The sequence below is a fragment of the Coregonus lavaretus genome (genome assembly GCF_964263955.1).
Source record: "Coregonus lavaretus genome assembly, contig: HAP1_SCAFFOLD_5833, whole genome shotgun sequence".
Classification (NCBI taxonomy): Eukaryota; Metazoa; Chordata; class Actinopteri; order Salmoniformes; family Salmonidae; genus Coregonus; species Coregonus lavaretus.
In genome coordinates, this window is record NW_028162381.1 from 16,784 (window position 1) to 37,054 (window position 20,271).

At 45.3% G+C, this 20,271-nt stretch overlaps 1 protein-coding gene across 1 annotated transcript; it reads left to right on the forward strand.

Moving 5' to 3' along the window:
• Positions 1-1,656: 1,656 nt before the first annotated feature.
• LOC311119311 (guanine nucleotide exchange factor VAV3-like) lies at positions 1,657-19,799 on the forward strand (the record flags this gene model as incomplete). Its single annotated transcript, XM_084194033.1, has 14 exons — positions 1,657-1,674; positions 1,920-1,978; positions 2,145-2,210; positions 5,033-5,150; positions 5,466-5,558; positions 8,386-8,454; positions 8,579-8,682; positions 8,971-9,070; positions 9,398-9,493; positions 11,089-11,157; positions 11,252-11,338; positions 12,607-12,692; positions 13,113-13,245; positions 19,686-19,799. The coding sequence occupies 14 exons, from the start codon at positions 1,657-1,659 to the stop codon at positions 19,797-19,799; spliced, it is 1,212 nt and encodes a 403-aa protein (XP_084050159.1).
• Positions 19,800-20,271: the final 472 nt, after the last annotated feature.

Consider the following 20,271-nt stretch of genomic DNA (forward strand, 5'->3'; position numbering starts at 1 on the left):
CGGCCCACTCAAGAACATTCACTGTCTTCTTGGTAAGCAACTCCAGTGTAGATTTGGCTTTGTGTTTTAGGTTATTGTGCTATTGAAAGGTAAATTAATCTCTCAGTGTGAACCAGGTTTTCCTCTAGGATTTGGCCTGTGCTAAACTCTATTCCGTTTATTTTTACCCTAAAAATCCTCCACAGTCCTTGCTGATGACAAGCATACCGATAACACTATGCAGCCACCACCATGCTTGAAAATATGAAGAGTGGTATTCAGTGATGTGTTGTGTCGGATTTGCCCCAAACATAACACTTTGTATTCAGGACATAAAGTTAATTTCTTTGCCACATTCTTTGCAGTTTAATTTAGTGCCTTATTGCAAACAGGATGCATGTTTTGGAATACTTTTATTCTGTACAGGCTTCCTTCTTTTCACTCTGTCATTTAGGTTAGTATTGTGGAGTAACTACAATGTTGTTGATCCACCCTCAGTTTTCTCCTATCACAACCATTAAACTCTGTAACTGTTTTAAAGTCACCACTGGTCTCATGGTGAAATCCCTGAGCGGTTTCCTTCCTCTCCGGCAACTGAGTTAGGAAGGATGCCTGTATCTTTGTAGTGACTGGGTGTATTGATACATCATCCAAAGTGTAATTAATAACTTCACCATGCTCAAAGGGATAGTCAATGTCTTTATTTTTTATTTTTCCCCCATCTACCAATAGATGGGTAAAACCTCCCTGGTCTTTGTGGTTGAATCTGTGTTTGAAATTCACTGTTCGACTGAGGGACCTTACAGATAATTGTATGTGTGAGGTAGAGATGAGGTAGTCATTCAAAAATCATGTTAAGCACATTTTACTCCTGAACTTATTTAGGCTTGCCATAACAAAGGGGTTGAATACTTATTGACTCATTGACATTTCAGCTTTTCATTTTTAATTAACGTGGAAACATTTATAAAAACATAATTCCACTTTGACATTATGGAGTATTGTGTGTAGACCAATGACACAACATCTGAATTTAATCCATTTTTATTCAGGTTGTAACACAACAAAATGTGGAAAAAGTCCAAAGGTGTAAATACTTTCTGAATGCACTGTAACATTACAATTGTATAGCTAATAGCCTATGTGTTTGTACTGTAGATGGACTGCGGTGAATTAACCTTTTGCAGTCAAGGTGATAATGGCTGGGATCATTTTTGCTTGTTTTTGCTGTTCTCCAGCATTTTAAAGTGTTTTAAATGTATAGAAATGCAGAAAATTAGCTTCAACTTTCACCTCCCCCCCCCAAACCCTGGTTACGGCCCATCATGTTTATTTTTGTTAATGTTTTTAACTGTAATGAATCTATGTTAACCGTGAGTTAGACTGTTTGGTCTAGACAACGGCCCCCTCCTGCAGTTATTAACCTAGTTCTCTACTCTCGGTTAACTAGAATCAATATTTACCCTAGTTTTCATTGATGTAGACAGACACCTCAGGCCAGTCGTTTGTTTTTGTGCTCCAAGTATAAAGGCACAATATATACACATTAGACATTATTTGGCATTACATGAAAGTGCTGCAGTAATAGCAACAAAAAAAAGTGCAAAAAACACGCACACACACACACACACACACTCACGTACTTCCTGGAAATGTATGTGAGTTTAGTTTTGGATTATGACCACTTCCTCCAGTGTGAGTCTCAGTGAGGGGCTGGCGTATATATCTGAGTTCAACACACTTTACTGAGATTTGAGAGTGAGATAGGTTAGTGTGTGTTTGTATGTCAGGTAAAACAGCTGCATCTGTACACCAGTAACAATGCATTAAAACCCACCAAAATCAAAAGCCAAGCGCTCATCATAACTTTCCTAATCAGTACTTCACATTCATATCTATTGAGTACGCACCAATCACTTATTGCCTCTTCTCCCCCCCAGGTGATGGACACCCTTTCCAAACTTTCCTACTCCACGGCCGCTCAACAGGCAGGAATCAAGTACGTCTCACTTATATTTTCCCAAACCCAAATGAAGTGTGACACTGGTCTCAATGATGTTGTGTGTGCAGTCATCACACTAGCTGTTTTGTTTTTACCAACATTACATTTAATTGACGATGATGTGTAATATCGGGAATGATTCCCTTTCTTTTTTTTTTGACAGGCCCTTTCCAACAGAGGAGAGTCTGAAAGACGAGGATATTTACAGTCATCTGAAGGACCTGATGGAGTAAGTCTGTTGATCTCTCCAAATGGACATTGTGTTTAATCTATTAAATATATATCCCATTGATATAAAAGGCACGTGCATATTTTACCTGTATTTGTAGCTGTGTATATAAAACAACCAGTCTTATCATTGGTATTGATAGAGCATACCTATTATACGGAGCACACTTGGCACGTCCTCACCCGGGGTTTGGTGCTTTGGTAAAAGCTGGGCCCAGTTTTCTAGTTTAATGTCACAGGAAGCAGAGTATGAATAATTAGTAGGGTTCTTATCATTCTTATCTCATTGCAGGATTTGACTAAAAAAAAAAGCCCAGAATTCTGACAACATTAATTAAATCAAATCCAATTTTATTGGTCACATACACGTGTTCAGCAGATGTTATTGTGGGTGGAGCGAAATGGTTGTGTTACTAGCTCCGACAGTGCATTAATATTTAATAAGTACTATCTAATAATTTCACAACGTGTATCCACTGGGAGTCCATCGGCCGTCGGTGCACGGCCGGGGGACATCTGGGTTACGGCCTCTGCCAGTTCATGGGACAACAGGGGAATGTCCATTTCATCCCTCTGTGCCAGAGAGACCTTAGGGAGTTCTGCAAACAAAACCTGAGCACACATAGGATCACACAGTTCTGCCTTATACAACTCAGTATAAAACTCCACAGTCCGCTCCCGCATCTCCCCCACCACAGAGGTCACCCGCCCTTCCGACAGCCGTAGACAATGCATACCCTTGGCTTCACCGCTCTGTCTTTCCAAACCAAAGAAGAAGGAGCTGGGAGCATCCATCTCCTTGAGCATGGAGAACCTAGCTCTTACAAGTGCTCCCTTTGCTTTAACCTGTAAAAAACTGCCCAGGTCCCTACGTAGTTCAGCTAAATTAGCCTGGAGGCCTACATTGCCTTGCCCCACCAGCTCTACCTCCATCTCACTAATACTACGCTCGAGTTCCCCCAATACTCTCCTAGCCTCTGAGGATGACAGAGCTGTATACTGTTGGCAGAAAAGCCGAATTTGGACTTTTCCCACATCCCACCATTGACTCAGAGACTCATACTCCTCTCTTCGCTGCCCCCACCTTTCCCAAAAAGTCTGGAAACTTGAGCAAAAGGTGGCATCTTGTAAGAGCTTTACATTAAACAGGGTGTGGTGAAGCCATCGCGCACACCACACCGTTCATACCCCAGAGAGAGAAGAGAAAACTTGGAGAAGAGTCCCCTAAGTAAGCTGGTCCTGGGGCTCTGTTCACAAACACAAACAGACCCCACAGAGCCCCAGGACAACAACAACAACAACAACAACAACAACAACAACAACAACAACAACAACAACAACACAATTAGACCCAACCAAATCATGAGAAAAAAAAAAGAGAATTACTTGACACATTGGAAAGAACTAACAAAAAAACAGAGCAAACTAGAATGCTATTTGGCCCTAAACAGAGAGTACACAGTGGCAGAATACCTGACCACTGTGACTGACCCAAACTTAAGGAAAGCTTTGACTATGTACAGACTCAGTGAGCATAGCCTTGCTATTGAGAAAGGCCGCCGTAGGCAGACCTGGCTCTCAAGAGAAGACAGGCTATGTGCACACTGCCCACAAAATGAGGTGGAAACTGAGCTGCACTTCCTAACCTCCTGCCAAATGTATGACCATATTAGAGACACATATTTCCCTCAGATTACAGCGATCCACAAAGAATTCGAAAACAAACCCAATTTTGATAACTCCCTTATCTACTGGGTGAAAAACCACAGTGTGCCATCACAGCTGCACGATTTGTGACCTGTTGCCACAAGAAAAGGGCAACCAGTGAAGAACAAACACCATAGTAAATACAACCCATATTTATATTTATTTATTTTCCCATTTGTACTTTAACTATTTGCACATTGTTACAACACTGTATATATACATAATATGACATTTGAAATGTCTTTATTCTTTTGGAACTTCTGAGTGTAATGTTTATTGTTTATTTCACTTTTGTTTACTATCTACTTCACTTGCTTTGGCAATGTTAACATATGTTTCCCATGCCAATAAAGCCCTTAAATTGAAATTGAAATTTAATTGAGAGAGAGAGAGAGAGAGAGAGAGCGAGAGAGAGAGAGAGAGAGAGAGAGAGAGAGAGAGACAGAGACAGAGACAGAGACAGAGACAGAGAGACAGAGACAGAGACAGAGACAGGGTACAGATGATATGATGATATGATTAGACTTGAGATTGATCCCACCTAGCAGGCTAGACATACTGCATAGTGTATATGTCTGCCTGTGAAACAGCACCCCCCTGTGGAAAGCCATGACAAAGCACCTGGGCCGATGTTTGGATTGAGGCAGTTCCTTCACCCACCCTCTCTTTAGCTTTACCCTGGCCTAATCTCAAACTGTGCGTGTGCGGGCATGTTTGTGTGTGTGTGTGGGCGTGTTTGTGTGTGTGTGTGGGCGTGTTGTGTGTGTGTGTGTGGGCGTGTTTGTGTGTGTGTGTGGGCGTGTTTGTGTGCGTGTGCGGGCGTGTTTGTGTGTGTGTGTGTGGGCGTGTTTGTGTGCGTGTGCGGGCGTGTTTGTGTGTGTGTGTGTGGGCGTGTTTGTGTGTGTGTGTGGGCGTGTTTGTGTGTGTGTGTGGGCGTGTTTGTGTGTGTGTGTGGGCGTGTTTGTGTGTGTGTGTGTGGGCGTGTTTGTGTGCGTGTGTGGGCGTGTTTGTGTGTGTGTGTGGGCGTGTTTGTGTGTGTGTGTGGGCGTGTTTGTGTGTGTGTGTGGGCGTGTTTGTGTGTGTGTGCGGGCGTGTTTGTGTGTGTTTGTTTGTCAGTGAGAACGTTCTAGAGGATGAGGAGGAGCTGTATGCTCCAGTGTACGGGATGGATGACACTGATGAAGGAGGAGAGATCTACGAAGACCTGATGAGGACAGAACAGCACCCTACACTGGTACACACACACACACACACACACACACACACACACATACATACACACACACACACACACACTCACTCACTCACTCACTCACTCACTCACTCACTCACTCACTCACTCACTCACTCACTCACTCACTCACTCACTCACTCACTCACTCACTCACTCACTCACTCACTCACTCACTCACCACACACACACATACATACACACACACGAACACACACAAACGATAATGTTACTGAAATATATTTTGTAACAGACCGTGTTTGTGTGCCCCTAAAGAAATTGTGACCAAATGTTTACTAGACATGTTCTTCCCTACAGAAGCAGGCTGAGCAGAATGTGAGAAGCTGCTGCCTCTCAGAGATCAAACAAACAGAGGAGAGATACACAGAGACCCTGGAGTCTATAGAGAAGGTACGAGTTAAACAGAGACCCTGGTGTCTATAGAGAAGGTCAGAGTTATACACAGAGACCCTGGAATCTATAGAGAAGGTACGAGTTAAACAGAGACCTTGGTGTCTATAGAGAAGGTCAGAGTTATACACAGAGACCCTGGAGTCTATAGAGAAGGTCAGAGTTATACACAGAGACCCTGGAGTCTATAGAGAAGGTATGAGTTATACACAGAGACCCTGGAGTCTATAGAGAAGGTCAGAGTTATACACAGAGACCCTGGAGTCTATAGAGAAGGTACGAGTTAAACAGAGACCTTGGTGTCTATAGAGAAGGTCAGAGTTATACACAGAGACCCTGGAGTCTATAGAGAAGGTCAGAGTTATACACAGAGACACTGGAGTCTATAGAGAAGGTCATAGTTATACACAGAGACCCTGGAGTCTATAGAGAAGGTCAGAGTTACACAGAGACCCTGGAGTCTATAGAGAAGGTCAGAGTTATACACAGAGAACCTGGAGTCTATAGAGAAGGTACGACTTAAACAGAGACCTTGGTGTCTATAGAGAAGGTCAGAGTTATACACAGAGACCCTGGAGTCTATAGAGAAGGTCAGAGTTACACAGAGACCCTGGAGTCTATAGAGAAGGTCAGAGTTATACACAGAGACACTGGAGTCTATAGAGAAGGTCAGAGTTATACACAGAGACCCTGGAGTCTATAGAGAAGATACGAGTTAAACAGAGACCTTGGTGTCTATAGAGAAGGTCAGAGTTATACACAGATACCTTGGTGTCTATATAGAAGGTCAGAGTTATACACAGAGACCATGGAGTCTATAGAGAAGGTCAGAGTTACACAGAGACCCTGGAGTCTATAGAGAAGGTCAGAGTTACACAGCGACCCTGGAGTCTATAGAGAAGGTCAGAGTTATACACAGAGACACTGGAGTCTATAGAGAAGGTCAGAGTTATACACAGAGACCCTGGAGTCTATAGAGAAGTTCAGAGTTACACAGAGACCCTGGAGTCTATAGAGAAGGTCAGAGTTATACACAGAGACCCTGGAGTCTATAGAAAAGGTCAGAGTTATACACAGAGACACTGGAGTCTAAAAAGAAGGTCAGAGTTATACACAGAGACCCTGGAGTCTATAGAAAAGGTCAGAGATACACAGAGACCCTGGAGTCTATAGAGAAGGTACGACTTAAACAGAGACCTTGGTGTCTATAGAGAAGGTCAGAGTTACACAGAGACCTTGATGTCTATAGAGAAGGTCAGAGTTACACAGCGACCCTGGAGTCTATAGAGAAGGTCAGAGTTATACACAGAGACACTGGAGTCTATAGAGAAAGTCAGAGTTATACATAGAGACCCTGGATTCTATAGAGAAGGTCAGAGTTACACAGCGACCCTGGAGTCTATAGAGAAGGTCAGAGTTACACAGAGACCCTGGAGTCTATAGAGAAGGTCAGAGTTACACAGAGACCCTGGATTCTATAGAGAAGGTCAGAGTTACACAGAGACCTTGGAGTCTATAGAGAAGGTCATAGTTACACAGAGACCTTGGAGTCTATAGAGAAGGTCAGAGTTATACATAGAGACCCTGGAGTCTATAGAGAAGGTCAGAGTTACACAGAGACCCTGGAGTCTATAGAGAAGGTCAGAGTTACACAGAGACCCTGGAGTCTATAGAGAAGGTCAGAGTTATACACAGAGACACTGGAGTCTATAGAGAAGGTCAGAGTTACACAGAGACCCTGGAGTCTATAGAGAAGGTCAGAGTTATACACAGAGACACTGGAGTCTATAGAGAAGGTCAGAGTTATACACAGAGAACCTGGAGTCTATAGAGAAGGTCAGAGTTACACAGAGACCCTGGAGTCTATAGATAAGGTCAGAGTTATACACAGAGAACCTGGTCTATAGAGAAGGTCAGTTACACAGATACCCTGGAGTCTATAGAGAAGGTCAGAGTTATACACAGAGACACTGGAGTCTATAGAGAAAGTCAGAGTTATACATAGAGACCCTGGATTCTATAGAGAAGGTCAGAGTTACACAGCGACCCTGGAGTCTATAGAGAAGGTCAGAGTTACACAGAGACCCTGGAGTCTATAGAGAAGGTCAGAGTTACACAGAGACCCTGGATTCTATAGAGAAGGTCAGAGTTACACAGAGACCTTGGAGTCTATAGAGAAGGTCATAGTTACACAGAGACCTTGGAGTCTATAGAGAAGGTCAGAGTTATACATAGAGACCCTGGAGTCTATAGAGAAGGTCAGAGTTACACAGAGACCCTGGAGTCTATAGAGAAGGTCAGAGTTACACAGAGACCCTGGAGTCTATAGAGAAGGTCAGAGTTATACACAGAGACACTGGAGTCTATAGAGAAGGTCAGAGTTACACAGAGACCCTGGAGTCTATAGAGAAGGTCAGAGTTATACACAGAGACACTGGAGTCTATAGAGAAGGTCAGAGTTATACACAGAGAACCTGGAGTCTATAGAGAAGGTCAGAGTTACACAGAGACCCTGGAGTCTATAGATAAGGTCAGAGTTATACACAGAGAACCTGGTCTATAGAGAAGGTCAGTTACACAGATACCCTGGAGTCTATAGAGAAGGTCAGAGTTATACACAGAGACGCTACTGAGCTTACGTAGAGATGCTATGCAGACTGCAGTAAAGCTGCTACTCTAGAGATGCCATGCAGACTGCAGTATTTGTGGTTTGCAGTCACGACCTGACCAGGAAACTCCTGGTCCTATATAAGACTGATACAATCTGAGATGAAGTGATAAAGTAATGTTCTAACTGTGTTCTAACTTTTTTTTTTTTCCCCCGCAGTACTTCCTGAATCCACTGAAGAAATTTGTCTCTGCGGCAGAAATCGACAAGGTCTTCGTCAACATTCCAGTAAGAAACAGCCAAACTCTTATACTCTCATCCAATGCGTCTTTTACGGGAAGTAGACTTGAGTTAGAGACTAGTTCTGAACGTGTTGTAATGTACAACATCTGATCTCGCTCTGTGTTCGTAGGACCTGGTGAAAGTCCATAAGAATCTGATGCTGGAGGTGCAAGACTCCATTGTCAACAAGAACGCCTTAAACCTCTACCAGATCTTCATCGCCTACAAGGACAGGTAGGCCTTTGTCATTTAACAAGTTCTCTAATAGTGTTTACATACACAGAAATAAAAAAATACATAGCCTACTGCAATATATATATATATATATATATATATATATATATATATATATATATATATATTGCAGTAGGCTATGTATATATATATAATATGCCATTTAGCAGACACTTTTTATCCAAATATCTAAAATACAAGTTAGTCAGAAGAATCTAGATCAGAATCTAGACTGGCTGCTACTGAAATTCACAGTTTGGTGTCATATACTTTCCTTCTTCATTGCAGGTTACTCATTTATGGAATCTACTGCAGCAACGTTGAGATATCCATCGCGGTGTTGGACTTCATCTGTAAGGAGAAAGAGGACGTTCGACTAAAGCTAGAGGTGAGACCCAGCTGTTCCGATACAGTCGATGGGGAAGACAACGCGCCGGTGAATTAGAACACTCTGTTGATAATGATTGAATAGGATCTCTGTGGTGAATAATCGGAGTACTAGCCTCAGCATGACCAAACAGTGAAGTGATGTTGTCTAGGAACCTCTTTTGTCCTGTTAATTTTACATTTACATTTTTGTCATTTAGCAGACGCTCTTATCCAGAGCGACTTACAGGAGCGACTTATCCAGAGCGACTTACATTATTTAAGTTAATGTAATACTTAAATATCCTCATTCATTTTTGATGAAATGTGTTGTTTTTTTTGGTCCCAGGAATGTTCTAAAAGAGCCAACAATGGGAAGTTCACTCTGAGAGATCTACTGGTGGTTCCCATGCAGAGAGTCCTGAAGTACCATCTCCTACTACAGGTATGTTAACCACGGATATTGTACAGTAGATACTACAGGTATGTTAACCACGGATATTGTACAGTAGATACTACAGGTATGTTAACCACGGATATTGTACAGTAGATACTACAGGTATGTTAACCACGGATATTGTACAGTAGATACTACAGGTATGTTAACCACGGATATTGTACAGTAGATACTACAGGTATGTTAACCACGGATATTGTACAGTAGATACTACAGGTATGTTAACCACGGATATTGTACAGTAGATACTACAGGTATGTTAACCACGGATATTGTACAGTAGATACTACAGGTATGTTAACCACGGATATTGTACAGTAGATACTCTCACAACCTGGCTGTGACGAGGCTGTGTTACACATGTCCACTGGGGGGCGACAGCCTCCACGTCTTTTCTCTTTCTCTCCACCTTCATACTTCCCCGTCTCTAAGGAGGAGGAGAGAGGAGAAGAGGGAGGAGAGGAGGGAGGATATTTGTTTATTTGGATCCCCGTTATTTGTTGTTGTTGTTGTTGTTGTTGTTGTTGTTGTTGTTTAGAGAGGGAGAGGGGTTGCTTTCAGCAGTCTCTTTTAGAAAGGCGGAGAACTAAAGCTCAGATTTCAAAGGAACTGGACCTTTGAGTCTTGGCAGGGCAGGACTAACTCCAGTGTGCTGAACTGCATGTTAAGTGTATTTAGCAGGCAGACACAGTGATATCCAAGCCGGAACAGTGGGATGAGTTCAAGTTCAAGTTCATCAAGTTCACACAGTGATATCCAAGCAGACACAGTGATATCCAAGCAGACACAGTGATATCCAAGCAGACACAGTGATATCCAAGCAGACACAGTGATATCCAAGCAGACACAGTGATATCCAAGCAGACACAGTGATATCCAAGCAGACACAGTTGGATAAGTTCAAGTTCAGCTTCATCAAGTTTACACAGTGATATCCAAGCAGACACAGTGATATCCAAGCAGACACAGTGAAATCCAAGCATACACAGTGATATCCAAGCAGACACAGTGCTATCCAAGCAGACACAGTGAAATCCAAGCATACACAGTGAAATCCAAGCAGACACAGTGATATCCAAGCAGACACAGTGATATCCAAGCAGACACAGTGATATCCAAGCAGACACAGTGATATCCAAGCAGACACAGTGATATCCAAGCAGACACAGTGATATCCAAGCAGACACAGTGATATCCAAGCAGACACAGTGATATCCAAGCAGACACAGTGATATCCAAGTCTGACATTTTATGTCTTGACACTGAGGGCCACAAATCAGTCCATTGCAGATAAAGTAAAACTGTGGATTCACTCCGAATGTTTCCTCTTTTTGATGGCTTGGTTCTCTTTACTGTAAAATGACCGGGTGACAGCTTGGTTTCATTTTCATGCTGTTATAACATCAATATTATTTTGTTGCGTAGTCCCCTGTAGGCAAACGTCACAGCAAAAGGACTGTCCTGTAGTTAAAATCCAGGCTAATTGTGTGTTAATCTAAACCTAATCTTAATCTAAACAATCTGAAGCTCAGCCTGTGTGTGATTTTATCACTCATGATTTCCCTGTTGTCTCTGTCTGTTAGGAGCTGGTCAAACACACTCCCGACGCAGCCGACAAGAACAACCTGAAGATGGCTCTGGATGCCATGAAGGTAATCAGCTAGAGACTCTCTCTCTCTTTTTCTCTCACTAATCAGCAATCAGAGAATAGACACTAAACATTGTACTTGTTTGTTCGTTGACCAGGACCTGGCACAGTATGTCAATGAGGTGAAGAGAGACAAAGAGACTCTGAGGGAGATCGACCAGTATCAACGGTCCATCGAGAACCTGGTAACACAAATCATCATGATTAGACACATCAATTCGTTTCCATTGTTGTCCAAAGTGCAATGCGCTCCCAGAAACATTAACACAGTAGTCCTCCTAACCCACACTGAACATGATCTCACTGATATCATATTAACCACCTCCCGCCCATTACCCCCCCTACCATGACCTCCCCTTACCCCCCTACCATCACCTCCCATTACCTCCCCTTACCCCCCTACCATCACCTCCCATTACCTCCCCTTACCCCCCTACCATTACCTCCCCTTACCCCCCTACCATTACCTCCCCTTACCCCCCTACCATCACCTCCCATTACCTCCCCTTACCCCCCTACCATTACCTCCCATTACCTCCCCTTACCCCCCTACCATTACCTCCCATTACCTCCCCTTACCCCCCTACCATTACCTCCCCTTACCCCCCTACCATGACCTCCCCTTACCCCCTCCCATGACCTCCCCTTACCCCCTCCCATTACCTCCCCTTACCCCCCTACCATCACCTCCCATTACCTCCCCTTACCCCCTTACCCCCTTACCCCCCTACCATTACCTCCCCTTACCCCCCTCCCATTACCTCCCCTTACCCCCCTACCATTACCTCCCCTTACCCCCTTATCCTCCTCCCATTACCTCCCCTTACCCCCTCCCATTACCTCCCCTTATCCCCCTCCCATTACCTCCCCTTACCCCCTCCCATTACCTCCCCTTACCCCCCTACCATTACCTCCCCTTACCCCCTTATCCCCCTCCCATTACCTCCCCTTACCCCCTTATCCCCCTCCCATTACCTCCCCTTACCCCCTCCCATTACCTCCCCTTATCCCCCTCCCATTACCTCCCCTTACCCCCTCCCATTACCTCCCCTTACCCCCCTACCATTACCTCCCCTTACCCCCCTACCATTACCTCCCCTTATCCCCCTCCCATTACCTCCCCTTACCCCCTCCCATTACCTCCCCTTACCCCCCTACCATTACCTCCCCTTACCCCCTTCCCATTACCTCCCCTTACCTCCCCTTACCCCCTACCATGACCTCCCCTTACCCCCTCCCATTACCTCCCCTTACCCCCCTACCATTACCTCCCCTTACCCCCCTACCATTACCTCCCCTTACCCCCCTCCCATTACCTCCCCTTACCCCCCTCCCATTACCTCCCCTTACCTCCCCTTACCCCCTTCCCATTACCTCCCCTTACCCCCTTACCCCCCTCCCATTACCTCCCCTTACCCCCTTATCCCCCTCCCATTACCTCCCCTCCCTGAAGAACCAGCCCCTGGTGAACTATGGACGGCCCAAGGGGGACGGAGAGGTCCGCATGGTGTCTAACGTTGACAAGAGGAAACAAGACAGGTGAGATGGGATAAGAATGGCAGACTGACTACAGGCTTGTTTCCCAGACCCACTGACTACAGGCTGGTTTCCCAGACCCACTGACTACAGGCTGGTTTCCCAGACCCACTGACTACAGGCTGGTTTCCCAGACCCACTGACTACAGGCTGGTTTCCCAGACCCACTGACTACAGGCTGGTTTCCCAGACCCACTGACTACAGGCTGGTTTCCCAGACCCAGTGAAACAAATGGCCAACCCTGGTTGGTGCTATTGCAGCCGATAGATTGTTAATTGTTAACAGGAGAAGGACTAGCATGTGTGGCTTTCTCTGTCTTCATTATATGGACAGCATGTCAAACAAAGTAGGAACTTATTTCTGTGTAATATGGACAGAATACACACTGTAAATGAACTTGTATGAACTTGTTTTGGGCGCAGACATATCTTCCTGTTTGACGTGGCTGTGATCGTCTGCAAGAGACGAGGAGACAACTATGAGATGAAGGATGTGATCGACCTCAACTACTTTAAGATCACCAACAACCCCACCCAGGATGGAGAGAGCAAGAAGGTCAGTCCGCTAGCACCAGGGCCAGTCAGCCAGGGCCAGTCAGCCAGGGCCAGTCAGCCAGGGCCAGTCCGCCAGGGCCAGTCCGCCAGGGCCAGTCCGCCAGGGCCAGTCAGTAAGGGCCAGTTAGCCAGGGCCAGTCCTCCAGGGCCAGTCCGCCAGGGCCAGTCAGCCAGGGCCAGTCAGTAAGGGCCAGTCAGTAAGGGCCAGTTAGCCAGGGCCAGTCCGCCAGGGCCAGTCAGTAAGGGCCAGTCAGTAAGGGCCAGTTAGCCAGGGCCAGTCCGCCAGGGCCAGTCAGTAAGGGCCAGTCAGTAAGGGCCAGTTAGCCAGGGCCAGTCCGCCAGGGCCAGTCCGCCAGGGCCAGTCAGCCAGGGCCAGTCAGTAAGGGCCAGTTAGCCAGGGCCAGTCAGCCAGGGCCAGTCAGCCAGGGCCAGTCCGCCAGGGCCAGTCAGTAAGGGCCAGTTAGCCAGGGCCAGTCCGCCAGGGCCAGTCAGTAAGGGCCAGTCAGTAAGGGCCAGTTAGCCAGGGCCAGTCCGCCAGGGCCAGTCCTCCAGGGCCAGTCCGCCAGGGCCAGTCCTCCAGGGCCAGTCAGCCAGGGCCAGTCAGCCAGGGCCAGTCAGTAAGGGCCAGTCAGTAAGGGCCAGTCAGCCAGGGCCAGTCAGTAAGGGCCAGTTAGCCAGGGCCAGTCCGCCAGGGCCAGTCCGCCAGGGCCAGTCAGCCAGGGCCAGTCAGCCAGGGCCAGTCAGTAAGGGCCAGTCAGCCAGGGCCAGTCCGCCAGGGCCATGCACAAACCTTTGGAGGGGCATGTGCTCAAAGTGAAAAAAGCCCCCCCCCCAAAAAAAAGTTTGCATTCATAATTCCCTACAGTTCAAGGGAAAATAGGGGAGGGCTATCAGCTGATCATAGCGAATGTAGATTATGTAAATCAGCCAACTACTTAGCTAGCTAACTGTTAGCTATGCTGTTGTAACAATTGAGCTACTCTTTACCTGTGATTTGGAGTTTGTTCTGCTGCTAACATCTACATTATAGGCCTACTAAAAAACAGTCAAATTGAAGCTTTCCCTGACCCTGACCATGAGAGACGACATACAACTAAAAAAGTAGCCAGTGTGCCCACTACTCATACTACCGCTAGGCGCTGGTAGCTTCTGCTGCTTTAGCTATAGAGAGAGCAGTTGCCAAAGATGTTAATGATGTTGATATAGGATGTTAGTATAGGATGTTAGGATAGGATGATAATATAGGATGATAATATAGGATGTTAGTATAGGATGTTAATATAGGATGTACAGGCTTCCTTCTTTTGACTCTGTCAATTAGGTTAGTATTGTGGAGTAACTACAATGTTGTTGATCCATTCTCAGTTTTCTCCTGTCACAGCCATTAAACTCTGTAACTGTTTTAATGTGACCATTGACCTCATGGTGAAATCCCTGAGCGGTTTCCTTCCTCTCCGGCAACTGAGTTAGGAAGGACGCCTGTATCTTTGTTGTGACTGGGTGTATTGATACACCATCCAAAGTGTAATTAATAATTTCACCATGCTCAAAGGGATATTCAATGTCTTTTGTTTTTTTACCCATCTACCAATAGGTGCCCTTCTTTGCGATGCATTGGAAAACCTCCCTGGTCTTTGTGGTTGAATCAGGGTTTTTGAAAGGCACTGCTTGACTGCGGGACCTTACAGATAATTGTATGTGTAATTGTATGTGATTTTACCTCCCGAGTGGCGCAGTGGTCTAAGGCACTGCATCGCAGTACTAGCTGTGCCACTAGAGATCCTGGTTCGAATGCAGGCTCTGTCGTAGCCGGCCGCGACCGGGAGACCCATGGGGCGGCGCACAATTGGCCCAGCGTCGTCCAGGGTAGGGGAGCGTCTGCTAAATGACTAAAATGTAAATTTAGGTTTTTAGGTTTTATTTATTCGCACCAAAGAAAGGAAGTTAAAGGCAAAACAGTACAGATTAAACAATGGTAAAAACAGTGTGCAGGTGAAGTTGGAAGCCCAAAAGGGCTGATATGAAAACCACACCACAAACATACACTACCGTTCAGAAGTTTGGGGTCACTTAGAAATGTCCTTGTTTTCGAAAGAAAAGCAATTATTTTGTCCATTAAAATAACATCAAATTGATCAGGAATACAGTGTAGATGTTGTTAATTTTGTAAATGGCTATTGTAGCTGGAAACGGCTGATTTGTTATGGAATATCTACATAGGCGTACAGAGGCCCATTATCAGCAACCATCAGTCCTGTGTTCCAATGGCACATTGTGTTTGCTAATCCAAGTTTATCATTTTACAAGGCTAATTGATCATTAGAAAACCCTTTTGCAATTATGTTAGCACAGCTGAAAACTGTTGTGCTGATTAAAGAAGCAATAAAACTGGCCTTCTTGAGACTAGTTGAGTATCTGGAGCATCAGAAATTGTGGGTTCGATTACAGGCTCAAAATGGCCAGAAACAAATAACTTTCTTCTGAAACGCATCATTCTATTCTTGTTCTGAGAAATGAAGGCTATTCCATGTGAGAAATTGCCAAGAAACTGAAGATCTCGTACAACGCTGTGTACTACTCCCTTCATAGAACAGCGCAAACTGGCTCTAACCAGAATAGAAAGAGGAGTGGGAGGCCCCGGTGCACAACTGAGCAAGAGGACAAATACATTAGAGTGTCTAGTTTGAGAAACAGACGCCTCACAGGTCCTCAACTGGCAGCTTCATTAAATAGTACCCACAAAACACCAGTCTCAACGTCAACAGTGAAAAGGCGACTCCGGGATGCTGACCTTCTAGGCAGAGTTGCAAAGAAAAAGCCATATCTCAGACTGGCCAATAAAAAGAAAAGATTAAGATGGGCAAAATAACATACACTGGACAGAGGAAGATTGGAAAAAAGTGTTATGGAGAACATTTGTGAGACGCAGACCAGGAGGGCTTGATGCCATCTGTCAAGCATGGTGGAGGCAATGTGATGGTCTGGGGGTGCTTTGGTGGTGGTAAAGTGGCAGATTTGTACAGGGTAAAAGGGATCTTGAAGAAGGAAGGCTATCACTCCATTTTGCAACGTCATGCCATACCAATTTCTTCCTACAACAGGACAATGACCCAAAGCACAGCTCCAAACTATGCAATAACTATTTAGGGAAGAAGCAGTCAGCTGGTATTCTGTCTATAATGGAGTGGCCAGCACAGTCACCGGATCTCAACCCTATTGAGCTGTTGTGTTAGCAGCTTGAACGTATGGTACGTAAGAAGTGCCCATCAAGCCAATCCAATTTGTGGGAGGTGATTCAGGAAGCATGGGGTGAAATCTCTTCAGATTACCTCAACAAATTGACAACTAGAATGCCAAAGGTCTGCAAGGCTGTAATTGCTGCAAATGGAGAATTCTTTGACGAAAGCAAAGTTTGAAGGACACAATTATTATTTCTATTAAAAATCATTATTTCTAACCTTATCAATGACTACATTTCCTATGCATTTTGCTATATTTCCTATTCAAACTCATTTCATGTATGTTTTCATGAAAAACAAGGACATTTCTAAGTGACCCCAAACTTTTGAACAGTAGTGTAAGTACAAAAAAAGTTTGTTCAATCAGTTAAAAAAGCATATTAATTACAATTGTACATGATATACTCAGTATATAACAAAAACCATGTTTGATTATGTTTGTGTGTGAGTGTGAGAGTTAGGCTACATGGAGGGGATTATTGGGTAGTTTGGTTCATCAGGCTGACCCCCAGTCGTCATGGAGGGGATTATTGGGTAGTTTCGTTCATCAGGCTGACCCCCAGTCTTCATGGAGGGGATTATTGGGTAGTTTGGTTCATCAGGCTGACCCCCAGTCTTCATGGAGGGGATTATTGGGTAGTTTGGTTCATCAGGCTGACCCCCAGTCTTCATGGAGGGGATTATTGGGTAGTTTTGTTCATTAGGCTGACCTCCAGTCTTCGCTTTAAGTTATTGAGAGATGATAAGGTTTTGGCAATGTGAAGATAATAATTCCAAAGTATGGTACCTCTGTATCTGATAGAAATTGACTATTGGTCACATACACATATTTAGCAGATGTTATTGCGGGTGTAGTGAAATGCTTGTGTTCCTAGACAACAGTGCAGTAGTATCTAACAATTCACAACAATACACACAAATCTAAAAGTAAAAGAATGGAATTAAGAAATATATAAATATTAGATAGAGCAATATCGGAGTGTCATTGACTAAAATACAGTAGAATAGAATACAGTATATACGTATGAGATGAGTAAAGCAGTATGTAAATATATTTAAAGTCACTAGTATTCCATTATTAAAGTGGCCAGTGATTCCATGTCTATGTATATAGGGCAGCAGCCTCTAAGGTGCAGGGTTGAGTAATCGGGTGGAAGCCGGCTAGTGATGGCTATTTAACAGTCTGATGGCCTTGAGATAGAAGCTGTTTTTCAGTCTCTCAGTCCCAGCTTTGATGCACCTGTACTGACCTCGCCTTCTGGATGATAGCGGGGTGAACAGGCCGTGGCTCGGGTGGTTGATGTCCTTGATGATCTTTTTGGCCTTCCTGTGACATAAGGTGCTGTAGGTGTCCTGGAGGGTGGGATGTTTTCCCCCTGTAATGCGTTGGGCAGACTGCACCACCCTCTTGAGAGCCCTGCGGTTGCGGGTGGTGCAGTTGCCATACCAGGCGGTGATACAGCCCGACAGGGTGCTCTCAATTGTGCATCTGTAAAAGTTTGTCAGGGTTTTAGGTGCCAAGCCACATTTCTTCAGCCTACTGAGCCTTGTTCACCACACTGTCTGCGTGGGTGGACCATTTCAGATTGTCAGTGATGTGTACGCCGAGGAACTTGAAGCTTTCCACCTTCTCCACTGCGGTCCCGTCAATGTGGATAGGGGGGTGCACCCTCTGCTGTTTCCTGAAGTCCACAATCACATCCTTTGTTTTGTTGATGTTGAGTGAGAGGTTATTTTCCTGGCACCACACTCCCAGAGCCCTCACCTCCTCCCTGTAGGCGGTCTCGTCATTGTTGGTAATCAAGCCTACTACTGTTGTGTCGTCTGCAAACTTGATGATTGAGTTGGAGGCGTGCTTGGCCACGCAGTCATGGGTGAACAGGGAGTACAGGAGGGGGCTGAGCACACACTTTTGTGGGGCCACAGTGTTGAGGATCAGCAAAGTGGAGGTGTTGTGTCCTACCTTCACCACCTGGGGGCGGCCCGTCAGGAAGTCCAGGACCCAGTTGCACAGGGCGGGGTTCAGATCCAGGGCCCCGAGCTTAATGATGAGCTTGGAGGGTACAGTAGTGTTGAATGCTGAGCTATAGTCAATGAACAGCATTCTTACATAGGTATTCCTCTTGTCCAGATGGGATAGGGCAGTGTGCAGTGTGATGGCGATTGCAATTGTATCGTCTGTGAATCTATTGGGGCGGTAAACAAATTGAAGTGGGTCTAGGGTGTCAGGGAAGGTAAGGTAGAGGTGATATGTTCCTTAACTAGCCTCTCAAAGCACTTCATGCTGACAGAGGTGAGTGCTACGGGGCGGTAGTCATTTAGTTCAGTTACCTTTGCTTTCTTGGGTACAGGAACAATGGTGGACATCTTGAAGCAAGTGGGGACAGCAGACTGGGATAGGGAGAGATTGAATATGTCCGTAAACACACCAGCCAGCTGGTCTGCGCATGCTCTGAGGACGTGGCTAGGGATGCCGTCTGGGCCGGCAGCCTTGCGAGGGTTAACATGCTTAAATGTCTTACTCACGTCGGCCACGGAGAAGGAGAGGCCACAGTCCTTGGTAGCGGTCTTGGCGACGTGGCTGGTTTTCCATTTGTAGTCCGTGATTGTCTGTAGACCCTGCCACAGACTGTACGTCTCGTGTCTGAGCCATTGAATTGCGACTCCACTTTGTCTCTGTACTGATGTTTTTCCTGTTTGATTGAATACTTATTGACTCAAGACATTTCAGCTTTCCCATTTTTTATAAATATTAAAAAAACATGTTTCCACTTTGACATTATGGGGTATTGTGTGTAGGCCAGTGACAACAAATCTAAATTGTATCCATTTTAAATTCAGGCTGTAACACAACAAAATGTGGAAAAGGTGTGATTACTTCCTGAAGACACTGTATGTGTGTGTGTGTGTTTGTGAGAGAGAGAGAGAGAGAGAGAGAGAGAGAGAGAGGAGAGAGAGAGAGAGAGAGAGAGAGAGAGAGAGAGAGAGAGAGAGAGAGAGAGAGAGAGAGAGAGAGAGAGAGAGAGAGAGAGAGAGAGAGAGAGAGAGAGAGAGAGAGAGAGAGAGAGAGAGAGAGAGAGAGAGAGAGAGAGAGGAGAGAGAGAGAGAGACAGAGAGAGACAGAGACAGAGACAGAGACAGAGACAGAGACAGATTGTGTAACTTTGTAATTCACTCCTTGTCTTCCTTTCTCCCTCCCCAGTGGTTCTATGGGTTCTACCTGACCCATCAGCGGGGGCAGAGCGGCTTCGAGTTCTTCTTCAAGACCAAGGAGCTGAAGAAGAAATGGCTGGACCAGTTTGACATGGCCATGTGAGTGGGACTATGTCTGTAGTTTGTGTCTGTGAAGTGTCATGGTGGTCCTGTGGCTCAGTTCGTAGACGCAAGTCGTGCGTTAAGCTCCGTTGAATGTTTGCTACATTGCAGAACGGTTTGTACTGAACGACACGTTTCCCCAAATTGTTCTTGTACATTCCTGAACAGACTTTTGAGGTGTTTGGTGGGTGTGGCAGGGTGTGGCTTGAAGCAACAAGTGACGTATTTAAAGGGCAGCGTTGCATTGTGAACCCACAACCCAACCCCTCCCTGTCTTTCAACTGGTCGTTCAGTGTAGCGCCGTTTCCGTTTAGTTGAACGTTCCACTACGTTTTATCATACTGAACGTGGCTTGATTCCTGCTGCAGCCACCCATACGAAAACGTATGACTGTAATGGATAAAAGGATCTGCTAAATTTAGCCAGGTTGCTCAAGATCCACTGCAAATAAGACGTCCGTCCAGGTAAGCTGG